Source organism: Ascaphus truei, chromosome 3 (assembly GCF_040206685.1).
Source record: "Ascaphus truei isolate aAscTru1 chromosome 3, aAscTru1.hap1, whole genome shotgun sequence".
Lineage (NCBI taxonomy): Eukaryota > Metazoa > Chordata > Amphibia > Anura > Ascaphidae > Ascaphus > Ascaphus truei.
Genome location: NC_134485.1, coordinates 323,807,348 through 323,834,918, shown reverse-complemented (window position 1 = coordinate 323,834,918; position 27,571 = coordinate 323,807,348). Strand labels below are relative to the sequence as shown.

The 27,571-nt window shown below is 46.6% G+C and overlaps 2 protein-coding genes across 2 annotated transcripts in view; one reads left to right on the top strand and one right to left on the bottom strand.

Annotated features, from left to right (window-relative positions):
- C1QL4 (complement C1q like 4) overlaps window positions 1–27,571 on the top strand; it is a 57,805-nt gene that overhangs the window by 22,240 nt on the left and 7,994 nt on the right. The gene's annotated exons all lie outside the window — the stretch shown is intronic.
- LOC142490584 (uncharacterized) lies at window positions 675–27,571 on the bottom strand. Its single transcript, XM_075592998.1, has 4 exons — window positions 27,439–27,571; window positions 25,970–26,047; window positions 24,690–25,606; window positions 675–767 (listed from the first exon to the last, which is right to left on the bottom strand). The coding sequence occupies exons 2-4, from the start codon at window positions 26,016–26,018 to the stop codon at window positions 675–677; spliced, it is 1,059 nt and encodes a 352-aa protein (XP_075449113.1). The 5' UTR covers window positions 26,019–26,047; window positions 27,439–27,571.

The window sequence follows — 27,571 nt, the reverse complement described above, 5'->3', positions numbered from 1 at the left end:
TCCACAGGTGGGCTGTGCGCATCATCTTCTGAGGAGGGTAAGGATACCTCCTACGGGGAGCAACGTCGGGGCGCCCCGCAGTCCCTGGTGGCTATTAGCATAGAGCTTCCCCGCTACCCGTGCCACCAGGGGAAGCGCATCCAACACCCCCGGGGCATTCCACTCACCCTCTTGGTCATCAGGTATGCATTGTACGGGTTACAGTCCTTGAGCAGGTGGCGACATCACGGCTGGTACCGCAGTTGGCACCGGACCACATGGGCATCTGGGCACGATGGCTTGGGCACATGGGCCCACGATGTCGTCCGCGGTAGGGAAAACTTTAGGGGCCGCACCTTTTGGTGTGGAGGCACGGTTGATGGGTAGAAAAGCGTTGGCTGGCCCAGGACTTGCAGGCCACATGAAGTAGGCATCGCAGTGCTGACACTGCGCAGTGGGGATAGCATCGCCTCCGGGGAGCTGGCATTGAAGGCATATACACCGCAGGTGGTGCTTTCCATTCACCGTGACTACCAGGTAGCCTCCTGGATGGAAATTGGCAATTTCTACTGCAGACATGTTCTCTTTAGTAGATAGTTACATAGTAGATGAGGTTGAAAAAAGACGTACGTCCATCAAGTTCAACCTTTGCAGGTGGGTAGTGTAGGCAGAGGGTTGTACTGTGGAACTGTTCTCTAGCTCAGCTCCGTGGAACTGAGGTGGGGCAGGTTGTAGTCGGCTCCTCCCAGAGCAGGAACAGCCTCTGATTGGTTCTTTGGTGGTGCCCCCTCCCCAAGGTGGAATATAGGGCAGGGGCATGACAGAGCAAGGCGTGACTTGGCTCTGGCTGAGACAGTCACAATCATGGGCGGGCTTAACTTTGCCGCCGAAAGCTTGCATCTAGGTTTGTAGAAAATAGCTTCAACGCTGCAACAAGCCAATGCAGTCCCGTTTTTCCGGCGGGAATGCCATTTCGAGTACATAGAACCATGCGGTGAGCTCCAAGTACAAGAGCCACCATTTTGAGTAACAGGCAAACAGTCCATGAGGGGAGAAAAGGTACACAGGGTCCCTGGTGATGCCTCAGGGGCCAGTCCCTAGTATATTTTTGGCCGCTAGAAGAGTACATGCTCCCCGGATTGGTGCACCTCAACCACTGTTCTGAGTTAGATGAAGGATACACGCTCCCTGGATTTCCCATCAGGGTACGCCCCAACAAGCACAATTTTTGGGCAGCTAGAAGGGTACACGCTCCCTGGATTTCCCATCATGGTGCGCCCAACAGTCTCTTTCTTGCAGATGAAGCGTATCCACGCTCCCTGGTGTCGCCTCAGGGTACACCCCAACATAGCTCTTGCTTTCCGCAAGGGTCTAGGTAACCCCCTCCCTGGTGTCATCTCAGAGAGAGGTTCCCCCCTCCCTTATCTTAGAAAATGGGTGCCCAGAGTCCCTGGCAAAGCATCAGGGGCTCGGCCCCAGCTTCTTCTGTGATGCACTGCCCTGAAATCCTGCCCTGTTCTGCAACTCAGCAGCGCCTCCAATTGTAGCGCTGTTTCCCCCACCCTATGGGAGATGTGGCGGTTACTGAGTGTGGGTGTGGTGCTTTTACCTGCGGCTCACAGGAGGCCTGAACCTCCTCTACTGGGACCCTGGGGTGTACCTGATCCATCCGGTGACAGCACCTCCACCTGTGAGGGATTCTGACAGCGCCGGATAACCCCTTCAAAGGACCCAATACAATAAGTACACACCGCTTATGGAATAACAGGTTTACTGACATGCAATTGGTAACACTATAATACATATAACTCAGGTCTCGCACGGCCTTACCCGCACACCGTATTCCACTGTCCAACCACCTAGTCTGCACCACGGTGAGAGTGTCCCCACCGTACTGAGGTGCCCTGGGCACCTAACCAACCTGGTGTCCAGAGTAGCCAACCCACCCTGAAGTGTGTGACAGCGCTGCCCACAGTGTGTACAGTATAGTTGCTGCACTTGTTGTAGTACCTGCCCAGGTGCTCCAGCACACAGGTACTGCTGAACGGTAACAGGGATCCACTGATCCAGCGACGTTGTCCGCAATACGTGGGCTGGACTCCCACTGAAGTGCCCCACCATGAAGAGAGTCTCTATATTTGTGGGGTGATCTGGTCCCAGACCACCGGATGCGAGTTCTGCGCAGCACCCTGTCTGTTTCCCTGGCACTGACACACAAGGGGCAATGATCCCTGTCTATGGGCGTGTCCCTGAAGCAACCACAATCTAGGTGGGAGCCGTGGCCTAGCTGGGGCCTATAGGGGGTCTCTGGCCTAGTGCAGGGGCCACTGACACCCTGCACACACCCTCACCTCTCTGTGTCCCAGCTCCGACTGGTGTGACTCGCAGCGCGCCAAATGTATCAATCCGGTGAGCAGGGGAATCCTAGAGCCCTATTGGCTAAGCTTAGCCACCTGACTAGCAGCCCCTGGGGATGCTGGGGATTGTAGTTCCCATGCAGGACATGCATGTAGTGGGTGCCGCTCTGTCTAAGCTACTGCGTATGTGTGCGCCTGTAATGGCCGCAACAACCGGCACCTCTCAGCGTATGCGCAGCTCTCTATCGAGCATGCGCGCGCATACCCAACATGGCAGCGCCCTGCAAAGGGAGCCGCCGCGGACCACCAGCGACCCGGTCGCCCCGCTACCTTGCCGCATCTCCCGGCACTCAATGGGTGCACCCACGCACCTCCGCAGACACACTAGGAGGTAAGGGGGGGGGGTAAACGGGGACCAACTGGGAGACAGGCTATACTTACAATGCATCTCAGATGTGGTATTAGAGAGGGTTGGGGTTCCTTACAATGCATCTGATCTCAGGCGCGCTATTAGAGAGGGTTGGGGTTCCTTACAATGCATCTGATCTCAGGCGCGCTCTTAGAGAGGGAGTGGGTTCCGCAGAATTTCAGAATATATATATGTAACGGGTTTCCCCCCCCCCCCCCCCCCAATCTCACATTGGCCCGGGTACTTTAATAACCAACTCCCATTACGTGTGTGTGTGTGTGTTGGTGCACCTGTAGGCAACAGAACTCCTGAGTCTCCCGCTTGATGTTGGTAGGGGATTTTCAACAGAACAGGTAGCTGAGGTAGTGGGTGCGAGTTCAACTTACATCATGTGCAGCGCCTCCACCTCATCAGGATCTATGCTTCCGCAGGGAGATGGTCCTGATGAGGAACTCCTTCTTGGTGGTGCCATCCACTGCTGAGTAATTTTACACTCACACAGCGGGGGTATCGTTAACAAGGTCATCTTTATTGTAGACGGTGATGTAGCAGACTGCCCCATGCAGCTGCCGGCTCTAGCCGCACATCTCTCCGTGCTGTCCCTTCGCCAGGTACGCCCTCCCAAATTGAAGTGGGATTCCCTCTTCTCCTAGGGAGATCCTCTCTGCGCCAGGTCCCTGGACACAGAGTGGCTTAGACAGGCCGATTGGTCAACCTGGACCGCTAGTTACGTCACTAGGGTCACAAAGTGTTCCTACAATCCCTTATGCAGGATAATACAAATTCCTTACAGCTTTCCACTGCTGCTAGAACACTGCTAGAACACTTTAACTAACTGTGTTGTGCCTTATATACTTCAGGAGGCAGGCGCATCCCTGATGTCACTATCCAGGGACTCAGAGCATACAGCCACTCCCCTCCATACATAGGGCACATCCCCATTGGATGAGGGAAAACCTCCATAACTACTGCTGGCATACCTGTTCTTACCAGGACTTACTGCCAACAGAGAGGAAAGCTATATACCATTATTATGCATGGCTATATACTCCCCCTGGTGAATCCCCACTGTCCCGGCTGGGTCCTAAATTTGGTGTACCTTGCTCCAGGAAACACTGAAAAAGAACACACAAACTTAGCATTTAAACACTATCACTTCACATAATAATGACGTAACCTTCGCTCACTGACCAGCAGTAAGCAGCAAAGAATAAAGGCAGACCATTCGTTGACGGACCTAATAGTAGTGTCGAGGGTCTGGTTTCTTCACCTCCCGCCCCGCTGCATCATGAACGGTTACACTATACTCTCGTTGCAATCCCCGCTCATTACAGTATACCACCTTGTGCATATACACGCTGCGTCCTATCTTCCAGACCCGCATGAGTTGGGAGACCCTCTGCTCAGCCTGAACTCCTTTAATGGCTCCTCCCTTATTAACTATATAATATTCAATATCATTTCGGAGCCACCTCTCTCGGTTCTCCTCTATTTCCCTCATTAGAGGTTCGGGGACATAGGGGTATTCGAGCCCATGTGACCTCTTATATTTGGCGGCGATAGCCCGTTCAGCTCGGCACGTCCTGGTCAATTTAGTTAGGCCAGCCTTCCCCGGCAACACCCATGACAGGGGCTCATCTAACTCCACCGGATCATCTAACCCTTCTGATCCTTTTGGGGTAATAAGACCCCCTTGTATTCGGTCCCATCTTACCCTTAGCGCTCTAAGGTATGCCTCATCGTCGAAATCTCCAGGAGCCCACCAGTGATCAACTACCCCCTCCCTTTCTAGAAGAAAATGGGTGCGGTCAAGCCAGGCGACATAACCTTCATATAACGGGGCCCACCACCTAGTTTCCCGTACTTCCTCGGAGTTAGGTTCTAGTGGCTCCTCCTCATCATCAGGCCCGCCCGAGGATACCCCTGAAGTACCCTCAGATCGCATAACCTTTCCCTTACTTTGTGACCAATGTCCACACTCACGACTCAGCGCGCTAACAATCGACCCTTGGGGTGAAATCCTCCCTCCACCCTCCGATCCATCATCAGAAGTTCCCCAGTCCAGGCTTCCAGTCCGTTCTGTGGTAGGACCCCGGGAATCCCCTGACATACCCAGACTAGAGGTAGACCCGAAGGAACAGGTGACAGGGACAGGGGCTTGAACTAGGGCCTTGGGGCTAACCCTGGGGATGGACGGGGTTGGGGGACGGGACTGGACGGTAGGTTCCGGCAGGGTCACGGCCTGCTCCTCCGCAACAACTGACTCACGTTCGCCACAATGTTCGCTCTGTCCTTCGGTAGTGGATCCTCTCGTTCTCCGATTCGAGCGCCCACTCCGTCTGCTGTCCGTAGGGGATCGACTCCCACTGCTCGACCGTAGAGGCGCAATCGCCTCCCACTCGACACCGCTCAGGTCGTCCGGAACTGCCTCTGGATCCGCACGTGCTGCGACGCCATCTTGGGTTGGGTCCCCAAGCGAGACCTCTTCCTCCATGAGGATATCCGGCAACGCCCTTCTGCTGCGCGGTCCAGCTTGACCCTGGTTCCACTCTTCGCTCACCTCCACCCCCGGGATCTGCGGTGAGCATGGGGTTATCCTACTGCTCCGCAGGGTCGGGGTGGATCGACCTCCTTCCGACCCGCTAGTCACCACGGCAGTGGGACTCCGGCGATCGGGTTGTCGCAGCACTGGAGACACTCGGCTCCGTGTCTCCACACCACGAGGAATGGCATCTCGCCACGGAATACCAGTAGCATGGTACTCCTCTAACAAGTCCTGTGCCTCTGCCAGCCGGGCACATTCCTCATCCGAGGACTCCAATTTACAGTTCGGTCGGGGTATTCCAGTAGGGGACCGTCTATGGGCTCCTTTTCGGTCACCTCTACGATGATTTGGTCTCTCCTGATTAAGAACCCGGCCGGGTTCCTGCTCAGCGGGATCTGCACTCTCCCTCCACAAGGCACCCGGAAGCTCCGCTGCCAACGTCGGAGTAGGATGTCTCATCCCTACAGTTTGTACTGGCACAAAAGTCGTCATGGGCCACATGTACTGCAGGCTACAGTGAGGGCATCGAGCCTCACTGCCCACGGCTCCACCAGGCAGTCTGCACTGCAGGCAGAGACAGACCACTGTCTCCACACCTTCCACTCGGATAATCAGGAAGCCTCCTGGAGCCGAGTAGGGGTGGGTTGATATCAAGGGACTCTGTTCCACATTCTCCGCTTGTTCAGCCATGGTCACCAACGGGAGCACTCGTCCTAGTGGTCTGTAGTGATCAATGGCTCTTCGCAACTGAAGTGCAGGGGATGGTTGAGCTGTCCTTCCCCCCACTTCCTCCATCGGCATCCGGTGGAACTTTAGACCACTCCCCCTGGTTGAAACTAGGGGGATGTCTCGCCGCTTTGTAGGCTGACCCAGCATAGGGGCTGAGTGAGTCATAGTCCATGAGGGCGCGGCTCCAGCTTTCGCGCCAAACTCCCCAACTGGGTGGAGTTTTCTCGTTGCCGCCAATCCTGGCCAACAATTTGCAAACTGCAGAGTTGCAAGGCTTTCTGCAGCTGGCCCACGCGGTGTCCCGGGAACGCGGGAACCGCCATTTTGGTAAGCACTGTCCTTTTTTGTATTTGAGGTAGCGTCTGGCTGTTTGTTAATTGGTGTGTAACAAAGTCCATTTCGTTCCTCCCATCTCGCAAGGCTGTCGTCCTCACTATTCTCAGGGGTATCATCCCTAGAACATAGGCATGACAAACACGGCGCAGCCACGGCTTTCACGCCATTCCATAGCAAACACACAAGAGTCTCTCCTGTAGCTTGTTCTCCTTCCTCTTCCCGGCTTCCTGGACCTTCTGCTCTTTGCAGATCCTTCATTCCAACGGTCAGTTCTTGCTCACAGTATACTGGGTATCTGCGGGGCAGCTACCACATCCTTACAATAAACATGCCTTGTGCACCACCTCGTGTACCTAACATATGTCTAACTCGTGTTTGCACTACCTCAGGCTAGGCTCACTCCCTCAGTGTCTACTGTATCTCCTTCCTCCCAGTCTGTGCTCCCCTCGGTAAGTGATCTGGAATGGCTAGAGTACTCTGGGGCTTCCATGCAGTACTTGGGCGTCTACCTCTCTTGGTCAGTCTAGTGCAGACCCTCTCCAGGACACCTGACCTAGTTAACAAGCTCTCCCTTCTGGCGTCATACCCCTAGCACTACCTCAAGGTGACTCGGACAGCTATAGCCCTTCTCCAGACCCACTAACTCCTCTCAGGTTCCCAGGCTACTCCTGCGGTTCCATCCCAACGCAGCACAAAGTGGCAGCATACACTTTCCCTGTTTCCTAGCGTGTGCCTAGCAAAAGCCTGTCCTGTTGATAGGTATATATATCTCAACAGCGCCTCCAATTGTAACGGGTTTTCCCCCCCCCCAATCTCACATTGGCCCGGGTACTTTAATAACCAACTCCCATTACGTGTGTGTGTGGTGGTGCACCTGTAGGCAACAGAACTCCTGAGTCTCCCGCTTGATGTTAGTAGGGGATTTTCAGCAGAACAGGTAGCTGAGGTAGTGGGTGCGAGTTCAACTTACATCATGTGCAGCGCCTCCACCTCATCAGGATCTATGCTTCCGCAGGGAGATGGTCCTGGTGAGGAACTCCTTCTTGGTGGTGCCATCCACTGCTGAGTAATTTCACACTCACACAGCGGGGGTATCGTTAACAAGGTCATCTTTATTGTAGACGGTGATGTAGCAGACTGCCCCATGCAGCTGCCGGCTCTAGCCGCACATCTCTCCGTGCTGTCCCTTCACCAGGTACGCCCTCCCAAATTGAAATGGGATTCCCTCTTCTCCTAGGGAGATCCTCTCTGCGCCAGGTCCCTGGACACAGAGTGGCTTAGACAGGCCGATTGGTCAACCTGGACCACTAGTTACGTCACTAGGGTCACAAAGTGTTCCTACAATCCCTTATGCAGGATAATACAACTTCCTTACAGCTTTCCACTGCTGCTAGAACACTGCTAGAACACTTTAACTAACTGTGTTGTGCCTTATATACTTCAGGAGGCAAGCGCATCCCTGATGTCACTATCCAGGGACTCAGAGCATACAGCCACTCCCCTCCATACATAGGGCACATCCCCATTGGATGAGGGAAAACCTCCATAACTACTGCTGGCATACCTGTTCTTACCAGGACTTACTGCCAACAGAGAGGAAAGCTATATACCATTATTATGCATGGCTATATATATAATGCTTAATTATGTTTTCGTACAAAGGTTCTGCAGTTACAGGTTTGCTAAGCAACAACCAGAATGCTCCTCAAGACAGCAAGGAGGTGGAGGAGGGTCGGCAAGGAAGGGAGGGGAGACAGAGAGAACAGCAAGGAGAGGAGGAGACAGATGGGTGACGAGGAGGGAATGGAGAGCAGTGTGTATATGGGGCAGGAGGGAGTGTAAAGAGAGGACAGGAGAGTGCAAAGCGTAGCAGGGCTTGATGGAGGAGAGCGTAAGTTGGGGACTAGAGGGGTGACAGCAAGGAGGGAGGAGAGCAGGGCCGTCTTAACATATGGGCACGCTGAGCAGTTGCCCAGGGGCCCCACAGCATAGGGGGGACCCATGCGCCCGGCCCATGCGTGCCCACCAATGCTCTCCCCCTGCCCGGCACCCCGGCTGGCTCTTAGCCAGGTGTCCGGTATTTGGTTCCCCTGTCCGGTATTTGAGAGATAATACCGCTCATGGGATAGAGCAGGGCTGCTGCTGCTAGGGGGCTGGGCAGCTTCTGATTGGTTGCTGCTGTGTAATTCAGGCAATCGGGAGGTAGCAGGAGCCTGGGGGGTGGGGCCAAACAGCGGAGGAAAAGCATGCAGCAGAGAGGTGAGGCTGTGTGTGTCTCAGTGTCCTGTCTGTGTGTGTGTCTCAGTGTCCTGCCTCTGTGTGTGTGTCTCAGTGTCCTGCGTGTGTGTGTGTCTCAGTGTCCTGCCTGTCTGTGGGTCTGTGTGTCTGTCTATCTGTGTCCTGTCTGTATATGTGTGTCTCAGTGTCCTATCTGTATTTATGTGTGTGTGTGTGTGTGTGTGTGTGTGTGTGTGTGTGTGTGTGTGTGTGTGTGTGTGTGTGTGTGTGTGTGTGTGTGTGTGTGTGTGTGTGTGTGTGTGTGTGTGTGTCAGTGTGTGTCTCAGTGTCCTGTCTGTATGTGTGTGTGTGTCAGTGTGTGTCAGTGTGTGTCTCAGTGTCCTGTCTGTATGTGTGTGTGTGTGTCTCAGTGTCCTGTTTGTATATGTATGTGTGTATCTGTGTGTGAGTGTATGTGTGTGTCTCAGTCTTTCTGTCTGTGTCCTGTGTCCTGCCTGTATATATATATGTGTGTGAGTGAGTGAATGTCTGTGTGTGTGTGTGTGTGTGTGTGTGTATGTCTCAGTAGTTGTGTCTCTGTGTGTCTGTCTTTCTGTCTGTGTCCTGTGTCCTGCCTGCGTGCGTGCGTGCGTGCGTGCGTGCGTGTGTGTGTGTGTGTGTGTGTGTGTGTGTGTGTCTGTGTGCTCACTCACCCTTACTTTTCTTTTACTATACTAATAGTCTTCCCATTTTCAACCATTTTCAAGATCTATTAGAAATAACCACCATTGTAAATTCTCAAATAACCACCATTGTAAATTCTCAGAAAGGCTCCACAACTCAGCTCTCATCACAGCAGCATTGCAATCTCTGCAGCACCCTTACTTACAGATCATCCCCAAGAAGGCAGAGCAGGTTACTTATTCAATGGCATGATTTAATATGCAATTTAAAGCTAGATTTTGAAGTTTAAATTTGAAAGTTACTGTACTGATAATGACAGGGGGGGGGGTAACAGAGGATGAAGGGAGGGGGTGAGAGGATGAAGGGAGGGGATGAGAGGATGAAGGGAGGGGGTGAGAGGACAAGGGGGAGAGAGAGAGAGGATGAGGAGGAGGGGGTGCAACAATCTTGGAATTTGTGGGAGGAGCAGTAAGATCAGTATTGCTCGCCATGTACAGTATGACTGCAGGGCAGTCATTTATAAATGATCTGACCATTACGTCATGTGTTCTAAATTTCACTCCAACCATGCACCAATTTGCACTATTTCATATTCTATTTCCTAAAACAATCCTCGGAAGGGCGCTCCCTCCCAAGACGCCTCCCCAGATTTTTTACGAAATAGAATATAAATTGGTGCAAATTGATGAATACTTGGAGTGAAATTTAGAACAAATGACATAAGTCAGGTCATTTCTAAATAACATTCTTTCCCACCAACGATCCTCGCGCGCGTCACACCTTTCACCATTGTGTCCAGTATTTTTGGACAAGCCACCTGGCAACCCTACTCGTTCTCCCCCTGCCTGGCACCCTGGCTCCGCTCGCTCTCCCCTCCGCCCGGCACCCCGGCTCCGCTCGCTCTCCCCGGCACCCCGGCTCCGCTCGCTCTCCCCTCCACCCGGCACCCCGGCTCCGCTCGCTCTCCCCTCCACCCGGCACCCTGGCTCCGCTCGCTCTCCCCTCCACTCGCTCTCCCCTCTGCCCGGCACCCCGGCTCCACTCGCTCTCCCCCGCCCGGCACCCTGGCTCCGCTCGCTCTCCCCTCCGCCCAGCACCCTGGCTCCGCTCGCTCTCCCCCGCCCGGCACCCTGGCTCCGCTCGCTCTCCCCCGCCCGGCACCCCGGCTCGCATCACATCCGCTCGCAGCCTAGCAGTGCAGCACTTCCGGTGCCTGCTGCTGCTAGTGAGCGCGTGGGAGGCTGGGAGGGACAGTGTAGGCAGGGCCCCGTGCACTGCTTTGTCCGGGGCCCCTAATGTTGTTAAGATGGCCCTGGAGGAGAGACAGATAGAGAGGGAGACAGCAAGCAGTGGAGGAGAGAGAGAGGAGGTGACCGCGGTATGAGGAGGAGGGAAGGAAGAGCAGTGTGCACATGGGGCAGGAGGAAGTGCAAAGAGAGGAGAGACAGCAAGGTGAGTAGGAAGCAGAAACAGCCAGGAGAGGAGGAGACAGATGAGATGAGTAGGAGAGGAGGGAGTGTAGTGTGCACAGAAGAGCAGACACAGAAAGGCAGGGAGGGCAAAGAGAGGGGAGGAGAGAGTGCAAAGAGGAGCAGGGCATGATGGAGGAGAGAGTACAGTGGGGAAGAGGGGACAAGAGACAGCAAGGCAATACAGGCAGGGGTGAAAACAGAGTCATGTTTAATTACCTTTCAGATCTGCTAGATCTGCGTATGTTACGTCAGGTACAGCTAGTAATTATAGCGTTCCTTAACCAAAAAAAGGTTGCAAACCACTGAGTTCGGGGACACATACAGCTTTCCCTTTGTTTTAACTCAGCACATTTAATATTAGGAGGTGAGATACAGATTGGTTAGGTGTTGGCATTCTGCCTTCGAATCCCCTTTATCACTGCCAGAAGGATGTGACAAGGTGAGGAGCAATGCGCCCTGTGCACAGAGCCAGCGAATCAACCACACGTGTGAGAAGGAGCTCATTGTGTATATATACAGTATATACATATACAGCTCCGAACCTGTCATGGAACAGACCCCCTATGCAAGCCATAATACAGGGAAATATAAAGCAACGGGGAGGGGGGTCACATAAAAATTAAACATTGAGATAAAAGTGTCTCTGCTCTTAAGAGCTTACAAACAAAGTGGGAAATTGGGAGATTTAGGGGTAATTACATCTAATCTGCAGCGGGCGATCGCAGAATACTTGATTCAAGTTGATGGGGGCTTTTGGCTGATGGGAACGGTGCATATTAAATTAGCCCCTTTAGGCTCCTACTCATAATGCTGTGCAGCCACTTCCAAGTGCTAGAGACGAGTCCGGCTCCTATCAAATAATTGGGACTCAAATCTTCTCCAATAGAGGGAAAGCCATTTCACCGCATAATGAATAACGCACAGCAAAGTTACATGTAAGTGGATAGATGAATATGGCATGTCTTACAGGCAAGCAAGTATATCTGAAGTAGGTTGTGCAGGTGAGTTCCGGGGGTTACTTTAGTGCTTCATGGAAGTTGGGGAGAGAAGGAGCTGGTGAGGGGAGATGGATTCAAGCGGTAGCTTATTCACTAAGTGGTGCTATGTCTTGACATCTTCCACCGTCAGAAGTCATCTTTTTACGAAACATTCCCTTGAAAGTGTCTTCCAGTGCATGTTTTATGGTAAAAACATATTCCAATTGTCTGTCTATCATGATATCCTCCCATGCTGTGTATTTAGTTCTATTTAGGTAAAAACATATTCCAATTGTCTGTCTGTAAATCATCCCCCTACTGTCTTAATTTAATTCAGCTTTCACACTTGTGCAAGGCAAGGCAACACCCACCTTAGAAAAACCATTTGCTTTAACTACCCTCACATGTGTTAATTAAGTTTGTTGTGCCAACCAGGTGACTTTCTAAAAGTATATAAGTAAACTCCTAACAGCCATTGCTGCTAGCAGCCATGCTTTTAAGTATATATGTTTCAAGTATTTATGAAGTTTAAAAAGGAAGTTCAAAAAGAAGTGGAAAAGTGGACATCACCTACTGCTTCTGATTCCTGCTTTTGATCTACGTTGGAAAAGAGGATATCATCTCTCTAAGACTGCACATCTCAACACTTAACTATTGCTGTGATGCCGCCTTTATTTTTTATGTTTGCTGCAACCTCACTTATTTTCAAATTATGCACTTCCTTCCACCAGTCTCCTTATGTCTCTAACTCTATTCATATATCTCCATCTCTCCTTTCTTCCCCACTTCTCTGTTCACATGAACTCCTTTCTTACCTGCGTCCTCTGTCACCACACAGCTATACCTCCTGCACTAAAACACACCCCTACAAATCATCCTCACACATCCTCTTTCTATCCATGCTTCTCCTCCTTGCTTCTGGGGATATCTCTCCCAATCCTGGTCCCTGCCTTATTTCTACTTGCTCTCGTCCTCGCCTCCCACATACAACTTCTACTCCTTCTGGTGTTAACCCCTCCAACCTCATACCCATCCCCTGCCACCCTCCCTCCTCTCTCCCTTTCTCCTGTGCCCTTTGGAATGCTCGCTCCCTCTCTAACAAGTTCCTCTCTGTGCATGACTTCTTTCTCTCTCACTGCCTGCTTCTCTTTGCTATAACTGAGACCTGGCTCACTCAGTCTGACTCTGCTCTGGAAGCTGCCCTCTCTTATGGTGGCCTTTCCTTCTCCCACACTCCGCGCACTGATGGCAGGGGTGGAGGTGTGGGGCTCCTGCTCTCCTCTCTCTGCCGTTACCGAACTATTCCTATTCCCCCCTCTCTTGCCTTTCCCTCCTTTGAGGTTCACACTGTCCAGATCTTCTCTCCTCTCCCTGTTCATGTGGCGGTCATGTATCGCCCACCTACCTCTACTCATCCCCCTTCTGCCTTTCTCTCTCACTTTGAATCCTGGCTCTCTTTCTTCCTCTCCTCAGACTCCCCTGTTCTTCTCCTTGGGGACTTCAATTGCCACATTGATGACCCCTCTCTCCCTTGGGCTTCCCGCTTTCTTTCTCTAACCTCTTCTTTTGGCCTTCAACAGTGGACTGCAGCCAGCACCCACAAGGATGGCCACTACTTAGACCTGGTTTTCACTAAAAATTTCTCTCTCTCTGATTTCTCCATTTCCCCTTTTCCTCTCTCTGACCATCACCTCATCTCATTCTCTCTATCTCGCTTCTCAACTTCTCCACCTCCATCTACACCCCGGTTCTGCAGAAACCTGCGCTCTATTCACTTACCTGACTTTGAGTCCACGTTACACTCCTCCCTCTCCTCTCTCAGATCTGCTACAGACCCTGACAAACTGGTCAGGAACTACAACTCTGCCTTGTCCTCCTCTCTTGATCTACATGCCCCGCTTTCTCTCTGCCGCACTCGCCCTTTTAACCCTAGACCCTGGTTAAATTCCCACACGTGCATGCTGCGTTCCTCCACTCGTTCCTCTGAACGCCTCTGGAGGAAATCTCATACTCTCGCAGACTTCCTTCACTACAAATTTATGCTATCCTGTTTCAACTCTGCCCTCTCGCAAGCTAAACAAGCCTACTTTTCTTCACTAATCAACATGCACAAGTCTAACCCACGCCGACTGTTCTCTGTCTTTGATACTCTACTCAAACCACCCTCCGCTGCCTCTCCTTCCTCCATCTCCGCTCAGGACTTTGCTGACTATTTTAAGGAAAAGGTGGAATCCATACGTCAGAACATCCCCTCTGTTTCTTCCTCCCATCCTACACCTCTTCCTAACTCTCCTCCTGCCTTCCTTGACTCTTTTTCCACTGTCTCAGAGGAGGATGTGTCGCTGTTGATCGCCTCTTCTCCCTCTACCACTTGCCCTCTTGACCCCATTCCCTCCCATCTCCTAAAACCTCTTGCTCCTACTATAATCCCTACGCTCACGCACATTTTTAACTCCTCCCTCTGCTCTGGAACCTTTCCATCCTCCTTCAAACATGCAACAGTCATACCATTACTCAAAAACAGCAAGCTTGACCCTACCTGTCTTTCTAACTATCGGCCTGTCTCCCTCCTGCCTTTTGCCTCTAAACTCCTTGAACGTCTTGTATTCGCTCGCTTGCTCCATTTTCTCAACACCTATTCTCTCCTAGACCCTCTACAATCTGGCTTCCGTACTGCTCACTCCACGGAAACAGCCCTCACTAAAATAACTGACGACCTCCATGCTGCCAAAGACAGAGGTCATTACACTCTGCTCATATTACTCGACCTCTCTGCAGCATTTGACACCGTGGACCACCCTCTTCTCCTTCACATTCTCCATACTCTTGGCATTCGGAACAAAGCTCTATCCTGGATCTCATCCTACCTCTCCCATCGTACTTTCAGTGTCTCTTCTGCTAATACCTCCTCCTCCTCTATTGATCTCTCTGTGGGGGTACCCCAGGGCTCTGTCCTGGGACCTCTTCTCTTTTCTCTGTATACACTCTCTCTAGGTGACCTAATAACATCTTTTGGGTTTAATTATCACCTCTATGCTGACGACACACAAATATATTTCTCAACACCCGACCTTACACCTACTGTACAAACCAAAGTTTCTGAATGTCTCTCTGCTATATCATCCTGGATGGCCCTCCGCCGCCTTAAACTCAACATGGCTAAAACAGAGCTCCTCATACTTCCTCCCAAACCTGGCCCTACTACCTCCTTCCACATTACTGTTGGAACTACGATCATTCACCCAGTAGCCCAAGCACGCTGCCTTGGGGTCACACTCGACTCCTCTCTCACATTTGCCCCTCACATTCAAAACATTTCTAAAACCTGTCGCTTTTTCCTCCGCAATATAACAAAGATACGCCCTTTCCTCTGTTGCTCGACTGCTAAAACTCTGACTCAGGCCCTCATTCTCTCCCGTCTTGATTACTGTAACCTCCTGCTGTCCGGCCTTCCTGCCTCTCACCTGTCTCCCCTACAATCTATCCTTAACGCTGCTGCCAGAATCACTCTACTCTTTCCTAGATCTGTCTCAGCATCTCCCCTCATGAAATCCCTCTCCTGGCTTCCGATCAAATCCCGCATCTCACACTCCATTCTTCTCCTCACTTTTAAAGCTTTACACTCTTCTGCCCCTCCTTACATCTCAGCCCTAATTTCTCGTTATGCACCATCCAGACTCTTGCGTTCTTCTCAAGGATGTCTTCTTTCTACCCCCTTTGTATCTAAAGCCCTCTCCCGCCTTAAACCTTTTTCATTGACTGCCCCCCACCTCTGGAATGCCCTTCCCCTCAGTACCCGACTAGCACCCTCTCTATCCACCTTTAAGACCCACCTTAAGACACACTTGCTTAAAGAAGCATATGAATAGGACTGTGGCTATTCTGAACACATGGCACATAAAGCTTGGCCCCCTGCAGATGCACTTACCAGAACTCCCTCCTACTGTCTCTGTACGTTCTCCCTACCTACCAATTAGACTGTAAGCTCCTCGGAGCAGGGACTCCTCTTCCTTAATGTCTAAAGCACTTATTCCCATGATCTGTTATTTATATTATCTGTTATTTATTGGATTACCACGTGTATTACTGCTGTGAAGCGCTATGTACATTAATGGCGCTATATAAATAAAGACATACAATACAATACAATAGCACTGCTTAGTAATATAGGCCCCAATGTGTGAGAGAGCAGCAGAGAAAAGCGATGAACTATATATATATACATATATATATATATACAGGGCTCGACAAATGCACTCGCCTGCTCGCCACGGGCTACTTTCGAGTGCTTACCTGCGGCGGGGTCCAGGGGTGCGGTGAGGCGATCTCCGTCTTCCCCCCTGCAAATTTTACTCTTTCCCTTGCGGGTCCTGAAAAAATGGCCTTGCGGCGTCAAATGACGTTGTGGGACGCTGTGACTTTACAGCGAGCATTAGCTTATAAGGGTTCCATGTAAAAATGGATTTCATGCAAAAGCTGACACGGTGTGCTCATTTGCATGTCATTTCCCAGAATCCCTTGCTGCAGTGGAAGCACTGTATGCTAGGTGATAATGGTGAAAGACAGGGTTGCAGACCTGTCTAAGACATGTGAATGTGCTCACAAGTGATCTTTTTATTTGATATGTATATCTTTCAGTCAACAATTGTTGAGCAACTGTTTCACTGTTCCTTTAAATTGCAGGAAAAATTATCTTTTTTCACTCTAATAACGTAGATAACACTTTCTCTGACAGTATGTAGCTGCCCCCATGTAGCACTGAAAGGGTTAAGATTTCCCCTACAGATTGAGGGCTTTGTTTCATGATAAACAGAGGGAACAAATGGAGGAGATGGGTGAGATACAGAGACGAAGACCCGATAGTGAGGGCAGGACTGTAGAGGTACTGCTGTCCTATAGACACAGCACAGGCTGAACACACATCTCACCTGACCATCTGGCAGGGCACACACCGGAAAAATCCCAACCTTCCTGTTTCCAGGGCAACCCGGCCTTACTGTCCAGGGAAAGGAGGGGAGGGAAGGAGGGTCTGCAGCGGGAGACCTCCGCCTTTATGTGCACGAAATCTGTGTGTGGATCAGGTCAGGAGATCATAACTGGGCTCTGCACTTTGGACATGCTCAGAGAGGGAAGCTCGTGCAACATCGCTCAGTGTATAATAACAATTTCAATGCTGCTTTTCGAGAGTTGTAATAAAGTGACGGCTCTTACCTATTCTTGTAACCTTCTCTATTTACAACATAGGCATTGACAACAAATGGGGACTATCAGGCCCACCTAGCGTACCCATTTCACCAATCTGTGGTGAAGACATAGGGCCTCATGCAGTAAGCGTTGATAAGGGAAATATGGCCATGTTATAGCCAAAATTGGGTTTGAGATTCAGTAAGCGCCGATAAGTGCTTCATATCGCCAGGTTTCGGAGCCGATAATTTGGTTATGGCCAGTCGCCTGCCGATAAGCCTGTTTTCGACACTGATCGCCACTTTTTTAAATCGGCTGGATTCAACAAAAAAAAACAGCTTATCGGGGCTGATCGGCACTACGAAATTGAGATGTTATGGCCGATTTCTCCCGCCAACTAAAGTTGGCAGTTTGGACGGGAGAACGATCGCTAAGGCTGCCGGAACGGCACTTAGAAAAAAAAAATCTTCTGTACATCAATGGAGTCAATGGAGCGGGGACGTATAACAGTATAGTACTGTTTACGTTTCATTGCTCACAATACAAACGTCATTTGCATTACAGTGTGGGGGGCATTCCCTGCATTGTGTCACGGCTGACGTGTATTATTTGCATAACATTATACTTTTACATGTTTGCAGCATTTGCGGGTCACATTACTCATCATGTGATGATGTGGCAAGGGAAAATACTATACTCAACTCTTAAAGGGGAACCTCACATCATAGCACACATTTTACTGCATTGATCGACAATTGTTTACATGATGTTACACATGTCACACATGTCACACATACACCGTATATTCATGTTCCTTTACATTACACAATGCTTGTAATGTGTCACGCATCTTTAAACGTTCATGTACATCTAAATTCTCATGTTTACATATACTTTTGGGTCCTCCCTATTTTCATGACGTCACTTATTGGACGCTCAATCACATTGCATGTTTACATTGTAACCGTTGCATTACAAGCACTTCAACCTAACTTATACACACATGTACAGTAATTCATCATTGGGACACCTTGTAAACTCATTCTATACCAACTATCCTCCTTACACAAATGCATGCATATGCACACGACTATTCATTGTTGCCAACATGTCACAATAACATGGATAATTACACATGTTACACAAAACTTTTCCCACGTCAATCTCAGCCTTTTTGTCTCATTACATGACTGACTCTTGCGTTCACAAGTGTTACATGCATTGCACATGCAACTATTTATTTGCAAGCAATCTTTGTACAAAGCTTCACGTCACATCATTGCCAAATATCATCATTCCCTGCAGAATACACACAACAAATACTTAGAACAACAAGTGCACACAGCTTGCCACAGAAGTACTTTATTATGTTAATGTAACACCTTGCATTTTACTATGTCACCTGACATCATCACATACCTATTTAAAGGACGCACATTACCTGCTCATTCACAGCTACTCATTTCAAAATGTTGCGAATGTTTAGGAGACGCAGGAACATTCTTTTCTATGACATGCTTGCTGATCAAGAGAATGATATAGGGCAAGGTAGGGACACACCGAGGGACAGTGACAGTGACGCGGATACGACAGGGACAGGGAGAGGGACAGGCCGAGGGACAGGTAGAGGGACAGGAGATCAGAGGAGAAGACAGAGGAGACAACTTGTGCCTCGTCCGCGTCTGTACAGGGAGAGAACCCTGTTAGATGGGATGAGTGAGGAGGAGATTGTAAGTCGCTATCGTTTGAGTTCAGCAGCAATCTTAGCTCTTTATGAGGAGATAAGGGGGGATTTAGATTTTTTCACAGCCAGAGGTCGTGCAGTCCCTGGGCTTGTTAAAATGCTGTGCTCATTACATTATCTTGCTTCCGCGTCATACCAGACAACTGTGGGCATAGTGGGCGGGGTCTCGCAATCTACATTCTCGCGGGCCTTGACCCAGTTTCTCTATGCACTCAATAGACGCGCTAGGAATTATATTCATTTTCCTACAGAGGCAACAGAGTGGCTGGAAGTCAGGACTGGCTTTTATAATATAGCAGGGATACCATCTGTGCTGGGTGCAATCGATTGCACACATGTTGCTTTGATTGCACCTAGTCAGAGTGAGCATGTGTACCGCAATCGGAAGCACTACCATTCACTCAATGTACAGGTGGTATGTGATGCCACGATGAGGATAATGCATGTGGTACCCAAGTTCCCTGGTTCCAGTCACGATTCCTCTATCCTGAGGAACTCTTCAGTCTTCCATGCGTTCGAAGAGGGACATTTTGAACCTGGTTGGCTGCTGGGTGAGTACATATTTACATGTTCTAACACAAAACACATGTTGATTTAGGAATGTTGGCATTGTACAATTTGATCACTAATGTCAGCTTATGTGTGCTCCATTCATTATAGGTGACTCAGGATACGGAATTGGGCCGTGGCTCTTGACTCCGGTGCTAAACCCTCAAACTGAAGCAGAGGACAGGTACAATGCAGCCCATATATCTACAAGATCTGTTATAGAGAGGACATTTGGCCTACTCAAGACCAGGTTTAGGTGTCTGGACAGAACTGGTGGGGCTCTTCTATACAAGCCTCAAAAAGTGTCTGATATTATCCTTGCCTGTTGCATTTTGCACAATGTTGCACTCAGGCACAATGTACAGTCAGACCTAGCTGAGGCTTTGGTAGACGAGCATCCCACCCATGTAGCTGCTGAAAATGAACAAACAGCCAGTGGTGGCCAGACACGACAGAATCTCATCAATTCATTTTTTTCTTGTAAGTACAAACTCATATGTTCCTAGTACTACTTTTATAGTTTAATTATGTTATATTAACAATAATGTTTCTTTATATAACCTTCTGTTAGGACACAGATGAATATGGGTTGCACACCTTTCTTTTCTCTGCTGTGTGCACAAAGGGATGTGGCACCGGTATGTTATTGTTGCACAGGTTATATAATCCCTCTTCAATTGTACTTTAGTTGTGTGTATGTGAATACAACTTGGGTAACAAAGCAATAATATTTTAGCATTGTGTTATTCCTTATGCTAAGACAAAACACATATTATGCCCATAATCATTCATGCTTCTAGTATGCTTACATACAATGTTATTGGTGCAGTGTAACATGTACATCCATATGATGTGTACACCAGGCTGATTTACATTTTGAATGTCATGAAATATACATGGTGTTGTACATTTAACACCAAATACACACTTTGCTGTGTTGTTTACGGTACTGAAGATGGCATGTCAATGTTTGCAATTTATATATTGTTCCTTTGCATTATAGGTATATCTCCAGTATGACTGATCATGGTATGTATATTTGCTGACATCTCTCATAAGATGTGCCTACCTCAATCTTCCTATAATTATTGGAACTAAAAACCCAACATATTGGTTTAAACACAAATGTTACATATATGTACTTTCTGTATCATGTATATGCATTTAGCTACTCTTGAGCTTTCATGTGCATTGTATTACAAAATGATTACTCACATTTCATCACATTTTATGTATGTTTCCTTATAATTTCCATTAATGTAATATAGAGGTGGTTGGAGAAAAGGGGATAACTGTACTTATTTGTTTACTTACGGGAGCACATTCATCACTAGCATAGACACACTTTTTAAGACAACTGTTTGTGTCTCTATCAATTGGTGTAGGATCCATGTATAACACCGACAAATGATAACACCAGCTTTATTATGGTAGCTTATATCATCATATTGACTATACTATGTATTTCTAAACGATTAATAAACACAGTAAACTATAGTTAGTTAGGTTAATGAAATATACACAGAAACGTACTTCATAACATGATGGTGATGTCATATTCAGAACATCATGCATTGGAGGGGACCATAACATCTGGCCAGTAACATTATTTGCTACAGTCCCAAACCATTTTATCTACATACCCATGTAACAAGAGATTTTAAAAATAAATGGCTACTTGGTTGTAAGTGTCCTTTACATTGGGAGAAGGAGTGGCTCACTGAGTAAAGACACACACTGGCACTGATAGTTTGAAGCAGGGGAGTCTGGTTCAATTCCCGGTGTGGGCTCCTTGTGACCTTGGCCAAGTCACTTTATCTCCCTGTGCCTCATGCGGCAAAAAAACATTTGTACGTTCCACGGGCCAGGGACCTCAGGCTGAAACATGTGTCTGTAAATCGCTGCGTACAACTAGCAGCCCTATACATGAACATGCTCATATTATTATTATTATTGTTACATAGTTTCGACAGTCATACGTTCCATTACATATTAGAATACACAAATGTGTTAGCAGAGTGGGAATGGTTGTTATATATAAAACACACCATGTCATAAAATGTTAGTAGTCATTAAAGAACACTCAATAAAAATTCATGAGGCACTCTTTTGCAACATCATTATGTTAATTAAGTGCTTATGCAATATAGGCATAAGGGTATCACATTTTTAATTGTTTGTTAATAAGCGCTGCAAGCAATATAAAATTAGTTCCATATGTAGTATAGTAGTCGGTGGCTCCTCCTCACAATCATCTCATATAAAGGTAGACTCTTCTGAAATCATACATTGATCCGATTGTATCTTCCCCGACATCTCTGAAATACAGCAAACACATGATGGTCAAAGATGGCACCTTACTAGATATGCATCCGTGACAACGCGTTACGCAGCTCTATATGATTGTGTAGATACACACGTCAGTCACTTATATGTTAGAAGTAAAACTGTTCATCAGTATGTAATGTTTCTTTAAATTTGTAGCAGGCATAACTATGTATAAGAAGTGAACGTTGCCTGTATACTGAAAGATGTGCGCGCACATCTTTGTGTGCGCACGCACTTCACGCTTGGCTCCACTAACTGTTAGCGCATGCGCAAAACAAAGCGTACGTTGTGCGTTCAATACATGTTGAAAATACCAGTAAACATAACATCTTTATTTCAAATACAATGAAGACGAAACTACATTCGTTCTAAACGAGTACATCTGTATTCTTTTTAAACAGACGTGTTTGAACAGAAAGCACGGCCGATAACACAATGCGCAAATGCAATACGTGTGACGTCATGTTAAGCCAGCGTGAAACGCACGCTAACACTCCTCCCACTCAATTAACATTCGGCTAACGCCCAGGGTACGCCTACAAACACTGAGCCGCACGCATCACACACTGCAGTTACCGTTACTATAACAAAACATGACAGCCAATAGGCTTTGAGGCGCGCACGTCGCTTGGGGGCGGGACTTACATCACTAATCCTTTTTAAGGACGCCTTGGCCCATGACAAGGGTCCCACGTCATACGTGGTGGACCCGGTTTTCAATGTTGTAGATGTTGCATGATAACAAAACAGGTATGTGTTAGAGTAATGGTAAAATGTTGCTAATATGTTTAAAGGGATAGGAAAGTACGTATATTTATTCCGTCAGCAATGTGTACTACTCTTTCAGGTCCTACTATATTGTATTAGGAAACAATTTGTTTGTGATCGCTACATGTTATGCAGTCTGCAATGTTACGCTGTATCCACGCATTGAAAGTGAAAATGGTGGTTACAAAAAAAAAAAAAATTTAAACGCAGAGTCAACGCATAACGATTGTTATATTTACCATTCTTCTAGAATTAACTCTTTGCCTGGCTGCAACTGGTCGCTCCAGAAATGCAAGGCATTTTCATCCACGCTTAACCCAACCGCTGAATCCAGTATGGCACATATCTCCTCCAGGATGCGCTCATAGGAATCGCCACTGCTTTCTTCAAATAATTGGTCGGGAGGTAGGTTCATTTCTTCGGGTTCCCATTCCAATGCATTTTCAGCTGAAAGGCTTGGTACATAATCATAGTACTTTTGTTCTTGTACAATGTGGGTTTCAGGAATGGAGGCTGCAGATATTGCAGCACGTATCGATTCAAACGGATCAGTAGTAGCGGATACATTGCTATTGCCATTAGGAATAAATATGCCTTTCACGACAATATAAGTGCCGTCTTTCAGGAGAAATTGTTTTTCCGGGGCAATCTTCCAGAAACCATAGGTGTGTTGTAGCTTATCCTGGTCACGTTCAAAAAAGTCATTACTTGATAAAGTGAATCTTATTGAGGAATTAAAATTCCGTGCATGCTTACGGTCTTGGTAATAAGGATATTTTGCTCGAATGAAATCATCGATTTGGCGTGTGCTTGCTTTCTGTCCGCGACTGTTCAAGATGGCTTCACAGATCATGTACTTATACCCTAAAAGGGGATTAATATTGTTAACGAATTCATCAGCCATGTCTGAGTAGCACAAAAGCTGTGTGCAGGTCTGTGTTATTTGCTCATCAAAATGAATGTGCTGAATGGCTAACAAACTCCTGTTTTTCCTTGTCAAGGTCAACAAAACTAACTACTTTGACTCCTTATTTCAAACGCCAATTGGATTTGTTTGTCTAATTGGGTTAACAGTTGTGGTTCGTGATATGGGACTGTGGGAGAAACATTTCTCCTTCTTTTATCTCGTTTGTGAAAAACATCCCTAGACTTTGAATGCGTTCACATAGTGTTTTTTTGAAAACTAACAAAGACCAGTGTGTGAAAATATTTCTTAGCCAGGCATATCAGTAAAAACACACCTGCAAAAAGAAATGTTTTTTCCCCGCTTACATTTCTGTGTGTATGTGAAAGTCTGGTTAACTCCCTGTCTGCATGAGTTTAAATACGTGTGTATATATATATATATATATATATAAATATATCTCTTATAAAAATATATATATATTTATATATTATATTTTATTTTTTTTTATATTGCAGGAGTACACACAACATTGATGGCATTAAGTATACCTTGTATGAAACCTATTTAAATGGTGAGAAACATGATTGAATTAAGTAATAAACATTTGTTTAAGCACAATACTGTTAGAGTCTCATACTTAGGATATTTCTCAAACATTAGGCCTGTATTATTAAAATAGTGTTTTCACAAGGAAGCATGAAGTGTATTAGTTTGTGTATACCAGTTTATATAGTACTATATATATATATATATATATATATATATATATATATATATATATATATATATATATATATATATATATATATATACATATACATATACATATATATATACACATATACATATATATATACACATACATATATATATACACATATACATATATATATACACACTCACACACTCACACTCACACTCACTCAGTGTGTGTGTGTGTGTGTATATATATTATTATACATTCTGAGATGTTATAGAAACGAACACACAACTGATTAAAGGACAAAATTACAATGGCCAAGCAAGGCAAAGGTAAGTAATAATTTACACATAATCCTGCTGTACACGTACAAGAAAGATGTTTGCACTTACTTAGGTGTTTTAATAATTGCATGTGACTAATATGCATATGCAATTCTTACATCAATTAACACACCCAAATGCAATGTTTTGCTGCAAAGTCAATGGCAGCTTCTCTAAACTTAGCAACTGGCTCCTGGTGGACCATTACTGAACAGACGATTACAACATAAATATTTATAACACAATTAATTATGAGTGTTAACATTTCCAAAACTTCACGTGTACAAGAACATAGTTGAAAGTTTGGAAACAACACAGTCTTCAGCATACATACAATAGTAATTAGATAATCTGAAGTCAACAAAACAAGGCCAAAGACATATTTTCTGAATTATAACATTTATTTTTTTTGTTCCTTTTGCGAGCGAGTAACAGGCCTGCTTGTTGTCTCTTGAATTTTCCTTTTTCTTTTGCCACCAACTTTAGGCACAACAGAGCCACTTTGAGTGGCCTCTGGCACTTCACGGGCAGGGCTTGTGGCCAGTGACTGTTCACCTACGGGGCTTGTGGCCAGTGACTCACCTACAGGGCTTGTGGCCAGTGACTCACCTACAGGGCTTTTGGGCAGTGATTCACCTACAGGGCTTTTGGGCAGCGATTCACCTACAGGGCTTTTGGGCAGCGATTCACCTACAGGGCTTTTGGGCAGCGACTCACCTACAGGGCTTTTGGGTAGTGACTGTTCACGGACAGGGCTTGTGCCCAGTGACACATGTGAGCAAGTTGGTAGACACTGCACAAGTGATGGTTGGTCTGTTTCATGTGTGTCTTGTTTTGTTTTTGTCGCCTCCTTTGTAGGTGTCTGCTGCTGAATTTGTACAGATGGCAGCGGTAGGATGTCATCAGGAACCTGCACAGCAATGTCTGCTACTTGACCGGTAACATTTGGGCCTGGTGAATGAATATCAGATGAATGTGGTGAAAACTGACCTGCATGAACAGATCCTGGCTGGGAGGTGTTGAATTGTGGTACATTAGTCATTCTCCAGTAATTAGCTTGTGTTTGCTGAACAACTAATGCTTCGAATGAGGTGTTGATTTTTTGCAACTGTTTAGGCACTTCAATGAAGACTCTGTGGAGATGTGCCAATTGTGATACTGTTTCTTCCTGCAGTCCAATCATCCTTTCCAGCACTGTCATCATGTCTGAATGGCGACGATTTTCTGCGTCCACTATTTTTCCCTCTGAAGCTACAATTGCATCGTATGTGGAAGTTGATGGACGATTTGGCGGTACAACAGTTTCTATTGGCACCTCTTCATGGTCACATGATTGTATTTCAGTCTCTTCTGTGGCGTCATCCTCATCATACTCATCATCCTCATCACCATGATGTTCTAAAAAGAAATGTACACATTATTAAATGGCATGTTAATGTATGCTGTGTTACTATGTAATTGTACTGTGTCCTAAGTAACACCTAACATGTTAGCATACGTTTTATAACCTCATTAAAAACTACCTTGACTTACGAATAATGTTTGGACTCAGTATGAAATATGAATGAATGAAAAGTTGCTCTAAACTCAGAAGTCCTACATGATAATTAACATCACTAACACAATACATGTTGCCTTACACTTAATTTTCACTGACACTAAGTAATCCTATTTAAAGAAGATGTGCAAAACAAATAATGCACATGACAACATAACATATAGAAGAGCACATATTATATGGCCAGCAAATGATACACTCACCTTCTAGTAGTGTTGAGCTGGCTGACCCAGGTGAAGACACTTGTTCCATCTCAGGTGACACATGTCCTCCAGGGGCAACTATATATAACAATAACATAAGTTTTACATTTACATGTGTAAATATTGAACAAACACTTATTGTATGTTCTGTATTTATGATTAACTAACAACATCAGTTCCTTAACCGAAAATGTGTGTGAAAGTGAACATAAATAGTTGTAATAACACTGTACATGCCTGTGTACTTAGAATTTTTGAGTTCCCTAACATACAACATACTATGTTTCTGCAGTAATGCGTGAGGATAAATAGATTAAATGAGTACATAAAAATCATATGTTGTGTAGTGATATCAGTATCATAATGTACATAACTATCATGAGATGACCATTCACAATGGTTATCATGAAGGTGGTCATATTGCAAAAAGTGTTGTTTTTGGTAGAGGATATGTGTGGTACATTAATCGAAGATGTGGCACACCTGAATGTGGCTGTGACTCAACAAGACAACACATGCAGTGTGTGATAATGTGTCTTTCATAGTAGTTCAACTATAGATATGAGTGAACTAATGTGTGACGTACGCTTTGATAAGTAATGAGTTGTTGGGGCATTTAGTAGCTAGAGTTAAGCTTTCAAATGAGTGTGATTAACTTCAGTTGTGCTATTCAGGTTGTAAGAAAGGTATTCCCTTCCCCAAAAAGCCTAATCAGCCACACCTTTCAATGACTTGAAACAGGTGCAAATGGTGTGAACTAAGTTGACCGTGAAATGAGGCTGTAATTAGTGTGTGTGCTGAACCCCACCCCCTCTGTTGAAGTGTATGCTGTGATGAGATATTAATTGCAGCTGCTTTAACACAATGGTAGATGAGCTAAGTAGTCATCTGCAGTGTTTAAGTTATGAAAACAATGACATAACATATGATACGTGTGCCTCATTATGCTGTCTGTATATGACATAAAGCAAAAATGGACCTTTTCATAAGCAACTATAGATGTGTTAGTGCCAGTGATGTTTGTAGGCCGTTACATGCAATTTCTTTGATGCATGCTTAAAATAGGCAGTAATGTCATGTTTGTCGGAGTAAAATCAATAAAATACACAATAATATGATACATATTTCTGTTCTGTACCTGTAGCTACTAATAATTTCTCATGAACATGTGTTACACATGTGTACTACCCTGTTGTTCCCCATCTTCGCCCACCATCAATTGCTTCCACTGCAGCTATGCATTTTGGGAATTCACATGTAAATGAGCACGCAATGGCACGTGCTATATTAGTTACTGCTTTTAGTAGGACTACTACATATATGTCTATTTTGAGATATATATATACAGAATCAGACATATACATATATAGATGCAGGTATGCTTATATTGTGAAGACAGTATAAAAAGCAGTGTAAATATGCAAAATAACTGTAAGCAACGACACGCCTAGTACAGTAATATTTATCACCTGCTGGAAATTGTGACGGATAAATTCCAATGTCACGGTCACCAGCCAAGCCTTCCACGACGACGGTAAGTAATTTTGGCCGAAGCAGCTCCTCCAATGGAGTCAATATGAGACGTTGTGGTGTGGGCCCACC